This window comes from Apodemus sylvaticus, chromosome 14 (assembly GCF_947179515.1).
Source record: "Apodemus sylvaticus chromosome 14, mApoSyl1.1, whole genome shotgun sequence".
Lineage (NCBI taxonomy): Eukaryota > Metazoa > Chordata > Mammalia > Rodentia > Muridae > Apodemus > Apodemus sylvaticus.
The window spans coordinates 11,864,557-11,879,446 of record NC_067485.1 but is presented as its reverse complement, the minus strand read 5'-3'; the positions used below and the strand labels follow the sequence as shown (position 1 = coordinate 11,879,446).

At 45.3% G+C, this 14,890-nt stretch overlaps 1 protein-coding gene across 2 annotated transcripts in view; it reads left to right on the top strand.

Annotated features, from left to right (window-relative positions):
- The window catches only part of Ddx46 (DEAD-box helicase 46), a 43,732-nt gene extending 40,024 nt beyond the window's left edge, over positions 1-3,708 (top strand). For both annotated transcript variants that reach the window (XM_052156317.1, XM_052156316.1), the window contains exons 20-23: positions 329-547; positions 1,187-1,331; positions 1,920-1,993; positions 3,366-3,708. In XM_052156317.1, coding sequence (XP_052012277.1) covers positions 329-547; positions 1,187-1,331; positions 1,920-1,993; positions 3,366-3,413 — 486 coding nt within the window. In that variant the 3' untranslated portion in view covers positions 3,414-3,708. The remainder of the gene's footprint in view (positions 1-328; positions 548-1,186; positions 1,332-1,919; positions 1,994-3,365) is intronic.
- The last annotated feature ends 11,182 nt before the right edge of the window (positions 3,709-14,890 follow it).

The following is a 14,890-nucleotide window of genomic DNA, read 5'->3' as shown; positions in this document are numbered from 1 at the left end:
ATTGGTTCTGACAGTATTTTGAAGATTCTGAGTGAGTGTGACTGAAGCACTGTGGGTGGGACACTCAGTGACAGTGTTGGCACAGGCGTCGGAGTGCAGTGGAGATGCCCGGTGGTCATGGGCTGTGTTGTGTTGAGAGCCAGCTCATGACCAGTGCCTCCAGAGATGGCTGTTGAGTGTCCTGTCCTGTATGACAGGGGTAAGTGACAGCCAGCCTCAGTTGTGAACACTCTGTGGATGACATGTGGGGCTCTGGGAGTCATGTGTGGTGAGGCCGTGATGCTTTCTCTGCAGCAGAGGTTTGACTGGAACTCTTCTTAAACTGTAGGACGTGATGCAGCAAGCCACCAATGCCATCCTCAGAGGGGGAACTATCCTGGCTCCCACTGTGTCTGCGAAAACTATTGCAGAGCAGCTTGCAGAGAAGATCAACGCCAAGCTTAATTACGTTCCTCTGGAGAAGCAGGAAGAAGAGAGGCAGGAGGGTGGGCAGAGCGAATCTTTCAAGAGATACGAGGAAGAATTAGAAATTAACGACTTCCCACAGGCAAGTAACAGATTTAAAGGTTCTTATGCTGCGAGGTAGAAACCCTTCATTCAGAACAGAATCACTTCCTTAAAGTATAGAAACTGTTTGTCAGGCTTTTGGTGGTGGTGTCTGTGTTGGTTTATTTCTTGACACAGGCTTCATAGTACAGCCTGACCTCAAATTCGTCATGTTGCTGAGGATGACCGTATTGGCTGATCCTCATACCTGAGTATGAGATCACGGAGGGGCACCACCGCACCTGGCTGTGCACTAGGGAGAGAACCTAGGTGATAGGTGCCAGGCATCTAGCACTTCAGTCCTTTAGCACTGAGCTATAGCTCCAGCCCCTGAAACAGGATTCTCTTTATGTGTACATTAGCTATTTGGTTTTTACCTATATAGGGGTTAGTAATTGATGCTTTTTCAACTCAGAGTTTTAGGCTACTTGTGTCTTATTTGCGGGAGGGGCACAGGCATCCGGATTGGAAGTCAGAGGACAGCTTGCAGGAAGGAGTCCTCCTCCCACAGGGCAGGTTCCAGGGCTTGATGAGCTCAGCTCACGAGCCGGGCAGTAGGGACCTTTATCCACTGAGGCTGTCCCCTGCTCTGAGCCCAGATGCTTATGTGGTAATACAATTCCCCAACCCTTTCTTTCAGACGGCGAGGTGGAAAGTCACCTCTAAGGAAGCTCTGCAGAGGATCAGTGAATACTCTGAAGCCGCCATCACAATCAGAGGGACCTACTTCCCTCCTGGCAAGGAGCCCAAAGAAGGAGAGCGGAAGATCTACTTGGCAATTGAAAGTGCGTACCGTTGCTTCTATTGGACACTTGAGTTAGATCACAGCTGGTATAGACGGAACACGGGTCAGCACGAAGTTGTTAGTAGGAAAGACTGAAAATGAGGAACCCTTTAAGAAATGAGTTATGGGGAGAATCGTCATCAAGTTATCTCAAAAATATTAAAATATCATTGTACAGAAAACAAAACAAAAAGAAAAAAATAAGTTATGTGTTGCTTGAGTTCAGTGACTAGATAAATAATAAAGCTGAAAATCTATTTGTGGGATTTAAGTTGGAAAGTTTTTACAAAGAAAGTATGAATTTTAAGGACATCCATTTTCCTTTTCTTTTTTTTGTTCAAATACCGAGCAGCATTTCATGATTTTGTATCTTCCTCATGCACGGGGGCTGTGCTTGCCATCTCTGCATGGAGATCTAATACCCGTGCTGTCTGCGTGAGCTCGGCCAACACAGGGCTCACTGCTTCACTGCCGTGGTGGGCAGGGCACGTCTAACAGCCTTGAGGTGCTGTCTTCTGGGCCTCCTTAATGTGGAGACAGCCAGTGCAGTTGAGTAGTCTGAACTGTGTGTTTTCTAATGGATCACCAGGTGCCAACGAACTGGCTGTGCAGAAGGCGAAGGCGGAGATCACCAGGCTCATCAAAGAAGAACTGATCCGACTGGTGAGTGGACCGCAGGCCTGCCTTGTTTCTGTTACTCTTTCATTGAACTTTAATACACACAGGCGTGGAGATCATAAGCTCCCACTTGCCAGTGGACCTCCTGTAATCACAGCACTTTGAATTCAAGGGCAGGCTGCTGGGCCACTTAGAGACCCTATCTCCACACAAAGATACCTTAATGAATTTGTAGTCACAGCCCTGTAATCACTGTCCAGATGAAGGAGTGCAGACCATTGCACTCTCATTAGTTCTGTGTATTGTCATTCTGTGTGGTAATTGTGTGCTGCCCACTGGTTTTATATCAGCTTTATATTGAGAAGGCCAGTCTGTTGTAGGTTGCAGCAGTACATTCCTTGACACTTGACATACCATGCCATCTAGACCCAGCAGGCTAGGCACGTCCTCTGCACTGAGGCTCAGCCAGGTAGTCCAGGGAGGGAGAAGGGGAGCCAAGGGTGGGGACAGACTCAGACAGCCCCCAGTCCACTTGTCAGGGACCCACACGACAACCAAGCTGCACATCTACTACAGATGGGTAGGGCTTAGGTCCAGCCCCGTGTGTTCCCTGGTTGGTGGCCCAGGCTCTGTGAGCCCTGTGCTCCTAGGTTGGCTGCCTCTGGGTCCTGTGGTGTCCTTGACCCTCCTGCTTGCTCTCCTCCTTCCCCACTCTATCTCCCACAAGACTCCCGGGGCTCAGCCTGATGTTTGGCTGTGGGTCTCTGCATCTGTATCCTCTGCAGCATGAAGCCTCTCAGGAGACAGTTCTATTAGACTCCTGTCTGCGAGCATAGCAAAGGATCATTAATAGTGTCAGGGGTTGGCTCTCCCCCATGGGATGGGTCTCAAGGTGAGGCAGTCATTGGTTGGCTATTCTCAGTGAGAGCAGAGTTCTTTATTAAACAGTTCTGTCTCCGTCTGCTCAGTAGAATGAGGCCCCCCTTCCATGTTTTTTTAATTTATTTTTTATTTTTTTATTTTTGGTTTTTCGGGTTTTTTCGAGACAGGGTTTCTCTGTGTAGCCCTGGCTGTCCTGGAACTCACTCTGTAGACCAGGCTGGCCTCGAACTCAGAAATCTGCCTGCCTCTGCCTCCCAGAGTGCTGGGATTAAAGGCGTGCACCGCCACCACCGCCCAGCTATGGTTTTCATTTTTGTTTTTGTTTTTGTTTTTGGAGGCAGGGTTTCTCCATAGCTCTTGCTGTCCTAGAATTCTGTGAAGATTGCTGAGATTTAAGGGATACACAACTATACCTGGCTAACAGTAGCCTTTTTATTTTAACTCTCTGAAAGTTTTACAAATTGTTAGACTGTGATCTTAAACATTGACTTCTTTGTGTTTTTTCTAACCTTCTGTCTTTTATTTTCCATCATAGCAAAATTCATATCAACCAACCAACAAAGGACGATACAAAGTATTATAAAAACCGGAGCCACTTTGTACCTGTGCTGTCTGTGATGTTTACAGTGTATTGTAAGACTTTTAAAAATCTGTCTTACTTATTTTTTAAATAATAGAAACCACTGTTTGATCAAGAGGTTGTCTGTAAGTACTACCCCATACCCATCCAAACTCCATTTAAATCAGACCTGTTTTCAGAGTGTGATGTTCTTCAATGTAAACCTTAGATACCAACACCTTAAATATCTGGAAGACGTTGGGATTTTGTACTGAAAGCAGTAATAAAGTTTGTCAGGCCCAGAGGGGCCAGTGACCTATCCTTACAGTAGGGTCTGATGTGCTTGTCACCTGAGAAAAGGGAGAAAGTCCTTGTCATGTGTCGTTGTTGCCTCTATGCTCATACCTTACTGGACTGCGCGGAGCCTACAGCTGGATCTTAGAATGTTGTGCTGGAAGTTCACAAAGCAGGCTCAAGAGTTTTTATTTTAATTTTATCAGAAATGAGTAATAGTCAAGCCTCGGTTTCATAAAGTTAAAATTGTATAATGGGATTTTTGCATTTCTTTCTTATTTCTTCCTACGTTTGAGAGAGTCCTTGTGGAGCATGAGCAGGCCGTGAACTCCTGATCTTCCCAATCTGCCTTTCCAGTGCTAGGTTTTAGCACACTCGGCTTCCCACTTCTTTCTACTGTGTGAGTGTTACTATTTCAGGTTCTCTCTCACCCTCTGGCTTTGCCTGAGCACTGACTTCTTTATTGACTCCTTTAGAGAAAGTGATTGTGATGAATACATACTACATGTTATTCCTGTGTCTGAAGTGTTTCCTCAGTCCTTTATATTATGGTACATACTATACCTTAATCTTACTTTTAACCTAACTGTCCTTCAGAGTGATGGAATAGGTTATGAATTTTCTCCCTTATTAAAACAAGGCCTGGTGGTTCATGCCTGTAATCGCAGCCCCAAGGAGGCAGAGGTGGATGAATCATGACCGTGAAGCCAGCTTGGCCTTACATAATACAGCCTCGTGTCAGAAGCAGTGCAGACAAGCTGGGCACGGGTCAGCGGGACGCACTGGCGTAGCATGCTCAGGGTCTAACACAGAAACAGTGTTCTTGTTCACTGCTGGTTGGTGGCAGGTGCGGCGACTCTGTGGATGTGGGTCTTGCTGCCCAACCTGATCACCTCAGTTCAACCCCTTTATCCATATAGCAGAACGTCCAAGTTGTTCTGTGATATGCATTGCTGTGCGTATGTGCCGTCTCATGAGCACACAGGTGTAAATAAATGTAGTAAACGGAAATAAGCAAATTACATCAAATACTGGTATTTACATTTCAGACCGCAGTATTTCTTAGTAAAATTTGGTGCACAAAGAATCAAAAATTGCACTTTAGAGTGTTTGAGGTCTAATTCTGAATAATTGGATTACCTAAAGAGACAGAATAATCTATTATTTAGACCAGGTGTGGTGGCACCCACCTGTAATCCAGCCTGTGGGCAGCAGAGACAGGATGGTCCCTGAGTTCCAGATCAGCCTGTTCTTCCCTGCATCTGGTTTTACATAGTGAGTTTCAGGCTAGTCAGAGCTACACAGTGAGACCCAGTCTTATAAAAAGAGAACACGCAAATATATGTGTATATATTGTTGATTTAGAGGTTGGTTTTTTTTTTTTTTTTTAAGTCAGGGCGTACTAGAGTTGTTAAATACTTTCAGTGATTCAGTGGTCAAGAGCACCCGCTACTCTTTTAGAGGACCCAGGTTCAGATCTCAACACCCATGGCAGCTTACAGTTTGCTGTATGTAGTTCTAGTGAATAAATCTAAAGAACAATAAACCAATGTAACATAGTTAAAAGCCATAGTGACAGCCAAGTATCCCACTTGCTGAGTGTAAGGTTACTTGTACTAGAAAAGTAAAATCTACTTGGGAAATATTTTTAGACCTTCACATACCCAGTTACTTCAAGAAAATAGAGCAATTACCCGTCACAGCAGAAGGAGATAGAATCCCAGTCACCAGCACGGCTTCTGACCTGGTTTACTTATTGCTTCTCTTCATCGCCCAGGTGTAGTTTGTTACTTTCAGTGTACACAGCAGCCACATTGGTGCAGTGGTGCTCCCAGAAACTTCACACTAGTGCAGTGGTGCTCCCTGAACTCCCTGGCTCCCTGGAGAGTCAGGAATTACATCATATCACATTTTCTGTTTGTGTACCTAGCTGTGAAGAAACACTGGTAGCATTTAAAGTGAAATCTTGCCCAGCATATCTGTTAGTGTCAGCACTGACTGATTTTTAAAGTTTTAATGATGTACAGTTTAATTTGCTTTTTAATGCAATATCAATATTTGCTCCTGCTCTCTAAATTCCTTACAGAATAAAGTTGATTTAGTTGGCATTTGTCTCAGATTATCTTTCATTGAATGCTTTCTCTTTTGTTTTTTCTCAAATCTTTTTATTTGTAGACATCTAAGTATTAGTCATTTTGCGTTTCTTGTTTTGTTTTTTTTTCGAGACAGGGTTTCTCTGTATAGCCCTGGCTGTCCTGGAACTCACTCTATAGACCAGGCTGGCCTCTGACTCAGAAATCCACCTGCCTCTTCCTCCCAAGTGCTGGGATTAAAGGCGTGCGCCACCACTGCCTTGCTCTTTTGGTATTTCTTAAGACACATTCTTACTGTGTAGCCCTGGCTAGCCTGTGCTCTGTAGACCAGGTTGGCATTGAACTCGCAGTTAGATACATATCTATCTGTTCTGCCTCCTAGGTACTGGAGAGCATACATGCAGTGCATCTTCTTTTAAGAAAAAAGTTCTCTTCTGCTCAGCTTATCAAATATGCATCCTTTTTAAGACATAAATGTTAATTTTGGGCATATATGCTTTTTGTCTGCGTGCATGAGAGACAGAGACACAGACTGGCCTTTAAGGCCAGAAGGGGGCATTGGTTTTCGGGTACATGAAGACTTAATATTGTCACCAAAAAAACCCCAAAAACACCAAAAAAGCTTTATTGGGAATTTTTTTTTAGGGGGGGGGGTTGGTTTTTTTGTTTTTTTGTTTTTTTGTTTTGATTTGGTTTTTTTGAGACAGGGTTTCTCTGTATAGCCCTGGCTGTCCTGGAACTCACTCTGTAGACCAGACTGGCCTCAAACTCAGAAATCCACCTGCCTCTGCCTCCCAGAGTGCTGGGATTACAGGCGTGCGCCACCACCGCCCGGCTTATTGGGAATTAAAAATTAAAGGAAAAATTTTAAAATTAAGAAACGGTTTTTTAGGCCGGCCAGAGGCAGGTGGATTTCTGAGTTAGAGGCCAGCCTGGTCTACAGAGTGAGTTCCAGGACAGCCAGGGCTACACAGAGAAACCCTGGGGGTGGGGGTGGGGGAGTTTTCTTTAAACCTTTGTGACTTAAACCAGGTGTGATAGTGCATGCCTTTAATCCTGACACTTGCGGGCAGAGACAGGTGGATCTTTGAATTTTAAGCCCTCCTGATGTGCAAACTTCCAGGATAGCCAGGGCTACACATGGAAACCCTGCCTCAAAACAAGACAAACAAATTCTCTTTCACTCTCGATTATCAAATATATATTCTTTTCAAAAATATTTTGTGTTATATGTTTTGTGCTTGGTTGCCTTGCATGAGCCCTGGGTCTGTTCTTCGTCATCCCAGAAGAGTCAAAGGAGGAGAAGGAGAAGGTGCAGATATCAAGTCACAGCACCAGGTTCCCCGCAGCCTGGCCTGGCCTGCACACTCCTTTTCATGATTCCGTGGCCTTGTTGTGTGCACGTATTCTAATTAGTTACCACAATGCCTCTGTGACTTCTGATTCTTCTTTGGAGCAGCAGTTTCTAGATACCAAGTTTGTTTTCTCAACATCACACACAGAAACCAATATAATGAATTAACTGGAGTTAAGTTGTGCCTGTTTTAAATGGGAAACTCAGTCTAGACTTGGGAGGTTTATGAGTGCATCCAGTCTTCTGTAGGGTTTGCTGCTTTTTTTTTTTAACTACATTTGTAACTTTTTTTTAAAAGATTTATAACCAGGCGGTGGTGGTGCACGCCTTTAATCCCAGCACTTGGGAAGGAGAGGCAGGCAGATTTCTGAGTTCGAGGCCAGCCTGATATACAGAATGAGTTCCAGGACAGCCAGAGCTACACAGAGAAACCCTGTCTCCAAGAAAAAACAAAAAAAGATTTATTATTTATTATATGTGAGTACACTGTAGTTGTCACCAGAAGAGGGCATCAGATCCCATTACAGATGGTTGTGAGCCTCCATGTTGTTGCTGGGAATTGAACTCAGGACCTCCAGAAGAGCAATCAGTGCTCTTACCTGCTGAGCCATCTCTCCAGCCCCATTTGTATCTTTCTTAAAAGTTGCATTTTATATACTTTGCGTGTGTGCATCTGTGTGTTCTTGTGAGTGTGTCCGCCCTGGCTCAGCTGTGGAGGTTGGGAATCAGGTCCCAGGAGTTGGAACTTTGCCTCTGCAGGAGACTGAACTGTGACTGTGAGCTCCTCTGCCCACTAAGCCGGCTCACCTGCTCCACAACAGCTTCTCCAGAATGGAAAACTAGAGACCAAAGTACCTGCTCTCTGAGCTGCCTCGGAACTCCTCTTGTACTGTACTTAGCACAGTTTAGCATCCACATTACACACACAGGAAAAACAGACCAGCCATTTTTTGTTTTGTTTTGTTTTTCAGGACAGGGTTTCCCTGTGTAGCCCTGGCTGTCCTGAAACTCACTCTGTAGACCAGGCTGGCCTTGAACTCAGAAATCTGCCTGCCTCTGTCTCCCAAGTGCTGGGATTAAGCTGCATAGTGCTATTTTATGTCTTTATTTTGTTCCTTTGAGACAGTGCCAGTGACCAATGTAGTCTTCGCTGGTGGCATGGACCCCCTGATCTCTTGCTTCACCAGAGTGCAAGGATTACAGGTGCTCTGCACAGCCTGTTACACAGAGCTGTACTTTTGTTTATTGCCTACCTTATAGAATATAAGCTTCCTAAGGTTAGAGACCATGTAGTCCTTCATTATCAGTACCTATAGTCAGTAAATGCTTGATTTTACAGACTGAGTTGTGTGTCCAACGCTATACACATAGCAAGACTGTGTTTTGTCACTCAAGTCCTGCCTGTCGAGTACAGCGTGTAATGTTCCACTTTGGCTCCTGATTAAGATATGCCACTACACGGCTGGAAATAGAAGTTTGTGGTAGAGCATTGCCCAGCATTTGAGAGGTGCTGGGTTCCCAGCAGCACATCCGGCAAAAAAAGAACATGTTAATACTTTTTTGTTGTTGTTTGTTTGTTTGACTTTTGCTATCTGCATTCTGCCGCTGAAGAAGGGACTGGAGGGACAGCAGACCAGCTTGTTGGACCAGAGGTGGTTGGCTACGTATGTATAGGTGTTGGAAATTGGTTCTTTTTTTTTTTTTTTAAGATGTATTAATTTATTATATGTAAGTACACTATAGCTGTCTTCAGACAGTCCAGAAGAAGGTGTCAGATCTTGTTATGGATGGTTGTGAGCCACCATGTGGTTGCTAGTATTTGAACTCAGGACCTTGGGAATTGCAGTCAGTGCTCTTAACCACTGAGCCATCTCTCCAGCCCCAGGAATTGGTTTTAATGCTTTGTCTTATTTCAGCTCCCAAAAGCTGCACTTCCAGACCTGAGGGTCCCTGTCCGGAGCTGGCTTTGATTAATAATAAAGAATTTCGGTACAGCTATTGACAGGGCAGGACTTTTAGCTTGCACAGGCAAGGGTCTGAGGGAGAGGGAGTAAAAGGGATACAATATAAGAGTGCAGAAGAAAAATCATGTAGCAATGTAGGTGGGAAGGGAAAACGGTGTGTGTGTGTGTGTCCCCGTCTGTCTGCCCCAGAGGCAACAGCAGCAAGGATAAAACAACTCTGTGCTAGTTGTGAGAGCTTTACTAATGTCCAGCCATTGAGCTAGTCCAGGTTATCAAAATTAGCTGGTGCTTGTGTCTCATTCGAGAATCCAAAGGGCTCCTGGATGGACATGCACGACTCGCTGTGACCAGTAGTGCAGGACATGCACGACTCACTGTGACCAGTAGTGTAGGACATGCACGACTAGCTGTGACCAGTAGTGCAGGACATGCACAACTCGCTGTGACTAGTAGTGCAGGACATGCACGACTCATTGGGACCAGTAGTGCAGGACATGCACGACTCGCTGGGAACCAAAGTGGTTTAACAAATCCACTGCTACATACAGGAGCATAGGTTGCCAAAAGGCAGCTACACTACTGAGGAGTCTCCTCTTTGATGATCTGGAGCAAGGGAGGTGACCTTGATCTCCTGGAGGCTTGTGAGCCTTCCCCACCACTCTGCAAGGAAAAGTTATTAGGCATAATCAGAGTGTCTCTCGGGAAGCCAGAACTGCTCTTGAGGCAGAAAAGGAAGGGGAAAGGAGTGTAAGAAAGCAAAGTATCAGCTCTGGAGAGATGGCTCAGCGATTAAGAGCACTGACTGCTCTTCCCAAGGCCCTAAGTTCAATTCCCAACAACCACATGGTGGCTCATAACCATCCCTAATGAGATCTGATAACCCTCTTCTGGAGTGCTCACATATAATAAATAAACCTTTAAAAAAAAAAAAAACAAAAAAGCTGGGCAGTGGCACATGTCTTTAATCCCAGCAGAGTATACAGGCAAACCCTGTCTCGATAAACGCAAAGTATCTTCTCTCACCCCCAAAGTCTGATTGAAGTCTTTAGCTGAGAACAGAGAGTGCCAGCACTACCAGTGTTTGCTGTGAAGACGGCCTAGAGAGATGATGCTTTGTTTATGTAGAGAATTCCAGGTATAGGGATGAAGAGATGGCTCAGTGGGTAAAGGCACTTCTTACCTAGTCCAAAGACCTGAACAAGGCTCCTAAGACCCACGTGATGAAAGGAGACAACCTGGTCACATACGTTGCCCTCTGACCTTCCCACAAGCTCTGTGCCATCTGTGCCTCCAAATTAAAATGTAATGAAAATAAGAACACCATATATCCAGCTCAAAATCCCTGTAACCTTCAGCACTGACTCTTTCTGACTTGTCCTGGAGCTCTCAGGAAGAGCCCCTGTCTGCTACAGGTGGCAGGGTGGGCCTCCATTGCCCTCTCCTGCTGCTTGTGATGAGAGGATCATGTTCACCCTAGAGAATAGCTAATCAACAGTGACCAGATCTTTTTGTTAGTGGTAAGGCTTCATTGGATTAATAGTCACTTTCTAAGTAAAAACCATGGAACCATAAAACCATTTTCTCTGCAAATGGTTCTAAGCACCAGATACTGCTTTGAGCCAGGTGTGGTGGCACCCACTTAATCTCAGATCTCTGAGAGAAAGGACAAATCATGACCAGGCCTCCATTGCTCTGTATGAGATCTTATCTCCAGAAAAACATCGCTTTGAAGGGTCTTGAAAAACTGATTTTTCAACCTTTTCTTCATGACTATTTGGGGGGAATGAATTATAGATTACACTGAAGAGAACCTGTTGAGGTGACTCCTGATGTTGTGCTTGGTTGGGTCTGTAATCAGCAGAGACACATTTGGATGGGTCTTTGAGGGCATGTCCAAGAAATGTTAGCTCTAGGAAGTAGGAAATACTGCCTGCCAAGAACATGGTGGTCTCCGGAAGCATCCGGAGCTCAGGAACAAGCAGTGTTGCCTGTTCCTTCACTCCTTCCTGGCGAGTGCACCACCACCACCATCACTGTTGGCTTGCCCTCACATACAAACCCATTCTCAGGCCTTCTGGGCTAGCCTGGGACTGCTGAGGCATCATTCTCATGACTGTTCCAGCATGCAGACAGCCATTGTACATCCCAGCCATTGTTGTTTAAAGCAGTCTAGTAAATTCCTTCCATGCATGTATTTCTGTTGTTTGTGTTCCTGTAGAAAACCCTAACCACGGCATCAACTTCAGTCCTGTCTTGTTCCTTTCTGTAGCAGACTTTCCTGGAATGATCTCCTGGAATTATGGCTAAGAATGTTCAGGGTGATAGCTCAGTTGGTAAGTGCTTTCCTCAAAAGCATGAACACAGGAGTTCTGGCCCCAACTTTAAAACCCATATATGGAATTCTGACTAAGAATGAAAACAACAGGTTGGAGAGATAGATGGCGCAGAGATTAAGAGCACTGACTGCTCTTCCAAAGGTCATGAGTTCAGTCCCCAGCAACCACATGGTGGCTCATCATCTAAAATGAGGTCTGATGCCTATAGTGTAGATAGAATAGATAAAATAAGTAGAACCCTTAAAAAAAAAAAGAATGAAAACAAAAAATGGCCCCATACACTGACATTTTTCAGTGGTTTAAGGGGAGGCATTAGGTGCTGCCTTGTTGTTGTGTCACTAAGTTGAGGGTTTCAAGTGCCCAAGCCAGGCTTAGTGGCTCTCTCTCCCTGCTGCCTGTGGATCTGGATGTAGAACTGAGCTACCTATGTAGCACCAAGTCTGCATGCTGCCCTGCCTCCTGACAATGTGATACTGGACTAGACCAATGTAGTGCATTCCCCCCCACCTCCCACGACAGGGATTCACTATGTAGCCCTGGCTGTCCTGGAGCTTGCCATGTACACCTGTTGGCCTTGTGTAAGACTCTGGCACCCCTGAGTGAACAACGTGGAGCTGGGAATCGATACAAAAAGCAAGATGAATTTATTGTTTCAGTGCATTGGGGTCATCCTACACCCGAAGGAGAGGTGGTGACCCTGCGCAGCCCATTTGGTCAGTCTTTGTACAGTTTTCAGAGAGGTAGCCATTAGGCACAATGTGATTGGCAGAACAGTGTGACTTTTAAACTGATTGGTCTTTAGGTGGCAAGGACTTCCCTTGTCTGTAGGTAGCCAATGGGCCTCCACACCCTCAGGTAGTGGTTGGTCGGTCCCCACCCACCCACTGTGTCTGAGGAATGTTCATTAGCCTCTCCCTTCTGGAGAGGAGGGGTGCCTAAGTGTTCTATGACCTTCCTCTTCCAGAATGGGAGGGGTCTGGTGGAATTTAACAAATTTCCTGAGCTGACCTCTTCTCTTGAACTGCCTCAGCCTCCTGGGTGCTGGAATTAAAGGTATGCACCAAAGCACTCTCAATGGTTTTATGAGAATTGCCATGGTCAAGGTTTTCTTCACCACCTAGAACACTGTCTAAGACACATGTGTAATTCCAGTGCTGAGGAGGCAGAGCTAGGTAATCCCTTGGGGCTTGCTAGCCAGCCAGCCTGCTCTGCTTAGCCAATAAGAGACTGTGTCTCAAGAAATAAGGTGAACAGATATGTGGACCAGCAGCCGCATTGTCCTCTGGCCTCTACTTACATGCACAGAAAAAAAAAAGATCTGAAATTAGATGTTAGACCTTATTGTCTCTTAAAAAGTCAACACTTTTCATGTTTCTTACAAGTTCTGGCACTTTCCCTAAATTCTTAGTTGTGAAGTTGGAGTACCTCTGTAATGTAATTTTTTTTTATTAAAAATGTTTCTTTTAATGTCTCTTTCTTACAAACAGTAACCAGTACTCTTAATTTTCTGCCAGCCCTCCTTCCGGTTTCCAGTCCCGCTCTTTCAGATGTTTCTCCTGACCTGCCCTCCCTCAGTTCCCCCAACAGTCAGTTTGAACAGTCCCTTCATTTTCCCAATACTAGCAGCTCCAAACTATACCTTGTTGAGGTTTAGTCTGTTGCTATGGATTGTAGTGCTAACTTCTGTGTCCCAAGGTCTAGTTGCCTCAAGAGAGTGAATTCTCACATATGCCAGCTTTTGTTGTGCAGACTTTACTTCTTAATTTAAAACTACTGGTTGAGTAAAGATGCCTGCGGCCTGTAGCTGGGCAGGAGAGAGGTAGGTGGGGCTTTGGTTCCAGAACTTGGGGGTCTGAGGTGGAGACCAGGAGGAGAGGAGGAGGGAAAGGAGGAAAGTGCCCCGGGGTAGGTGGATTGTGAGCACATGCTGTGGCCTCTGGCTGGCCAGTCAGAATAGGAGCAGCCCAGGTGGAACATGGCATTGTATCTTGGGGCAGTTGACAGGGAGGTAGACATAGTAGCACAGAGGGCTGATGTCTGCCTCAGGTCTAATGCTTTTAAGGCTTGTTATAAATATGTTCTGGGTCTCTTATTTTGGACCTACATGCTCTAGGGTGAGGTAGAAACCCCCAGTTAATATTTACCACCACCACAACTACTCTTGCCTATCTGCTCCGCACAGCTCTCCTGCCTCAAGCCTCTCTGGCTGTCTTCTCACTCTGCCAGCCCAGTCCACTTTCTGCTGTCTCCTAACAATATTGTCTCTGGCACAACTTGGCTTCTTCTGCTCAACAGTCTATTTTCACTCTGCTCGGTCTTTTTTGTTGTTGTTGTTGTCTCTAACCCTGCTTCCCTCTCTCTGCCCCTGTTGCTTTTTATATCCTCTCCTGTTCTCAGAAGTCCAAGAGGCCATGGACACTGAAGATCAAAGGGTCAAGTAGTTCTCCTAAAAGGCCAGTTGACTAGCAACTGGGGATCTTTTAAAGGGCCAGGGACACAAAATAAAATCACACCACATACTTCCTGTGGGTCTGCCCTGTGTCTGACACCCAAGTTAGGGTTCCCCAAGACAAACTCTCAATCCTATTGAGAGCGATGCTCTCCAGAAATCACTGAAGGCTGCATGCATGTGGCCTCTCAGAGAACAAGAAGCCAAGCACAGCTCCTCCTGGACTGGAGATCTAGTAGTGCTTTCCTGCTAAACAGTCACCTTCCCAGATGTCAGCTCAGAGTTTGCTTTCATTTGAGACTGAGTCCCTCTGTCAGTAGTTCCCAACCTGTGGGTCGAAAAATCCTCCATCTCCAAAAAAAAATTTACGATTTCATAACACTGGCAAAAGTACAATTATGAAGTAGCAACAAAATAGTTTTATGGTTGGGGGGGTCACCACAATTTGGGGAACTGTATTAAAGGGTCATGGCAACAGGAAGGTTGAGAACCACTGTCCTTTGTAGTACTGTCTGTCCTATAACTAGCTGTGTAGATCAGGCTGTTGAACTCACAGAGATTCTCCTGCCTCTGCCTCTCAAGTGTTGGGATTAAGGCATGTTCCACCACATCCAACTTTTGTTCAGAGTTTTTACCGGAGGTCATGTAGGCAGATCACTGTCCATGTGGTAATGTCTCCAGTTCTGTTGGAGACAGCACTGATAGGGTGCAACTCAGCAGGCCTTTGCTGAATCACTTTGATAGACATGTCTCCGAGCCCCAGTACTAGAAGACTGTCAATTTCATGTTATGTACTTGTAGAAAGAACTGTACCTGAATCCAGGATAATTCTACAACAAAGTGACTCAGAAGGGGAACACTTACAACCAAAATGGAATTAGGCTAGTGGCTCGGCCTTTTAGGATGAAGGATACGGCACATTCTAGAGATGACAGGGATTTGAAAAACAAAACTAACAGGGCATCACACAAAATACTTTTAATTATTACACATCTTGCATCTGAAAGCCCT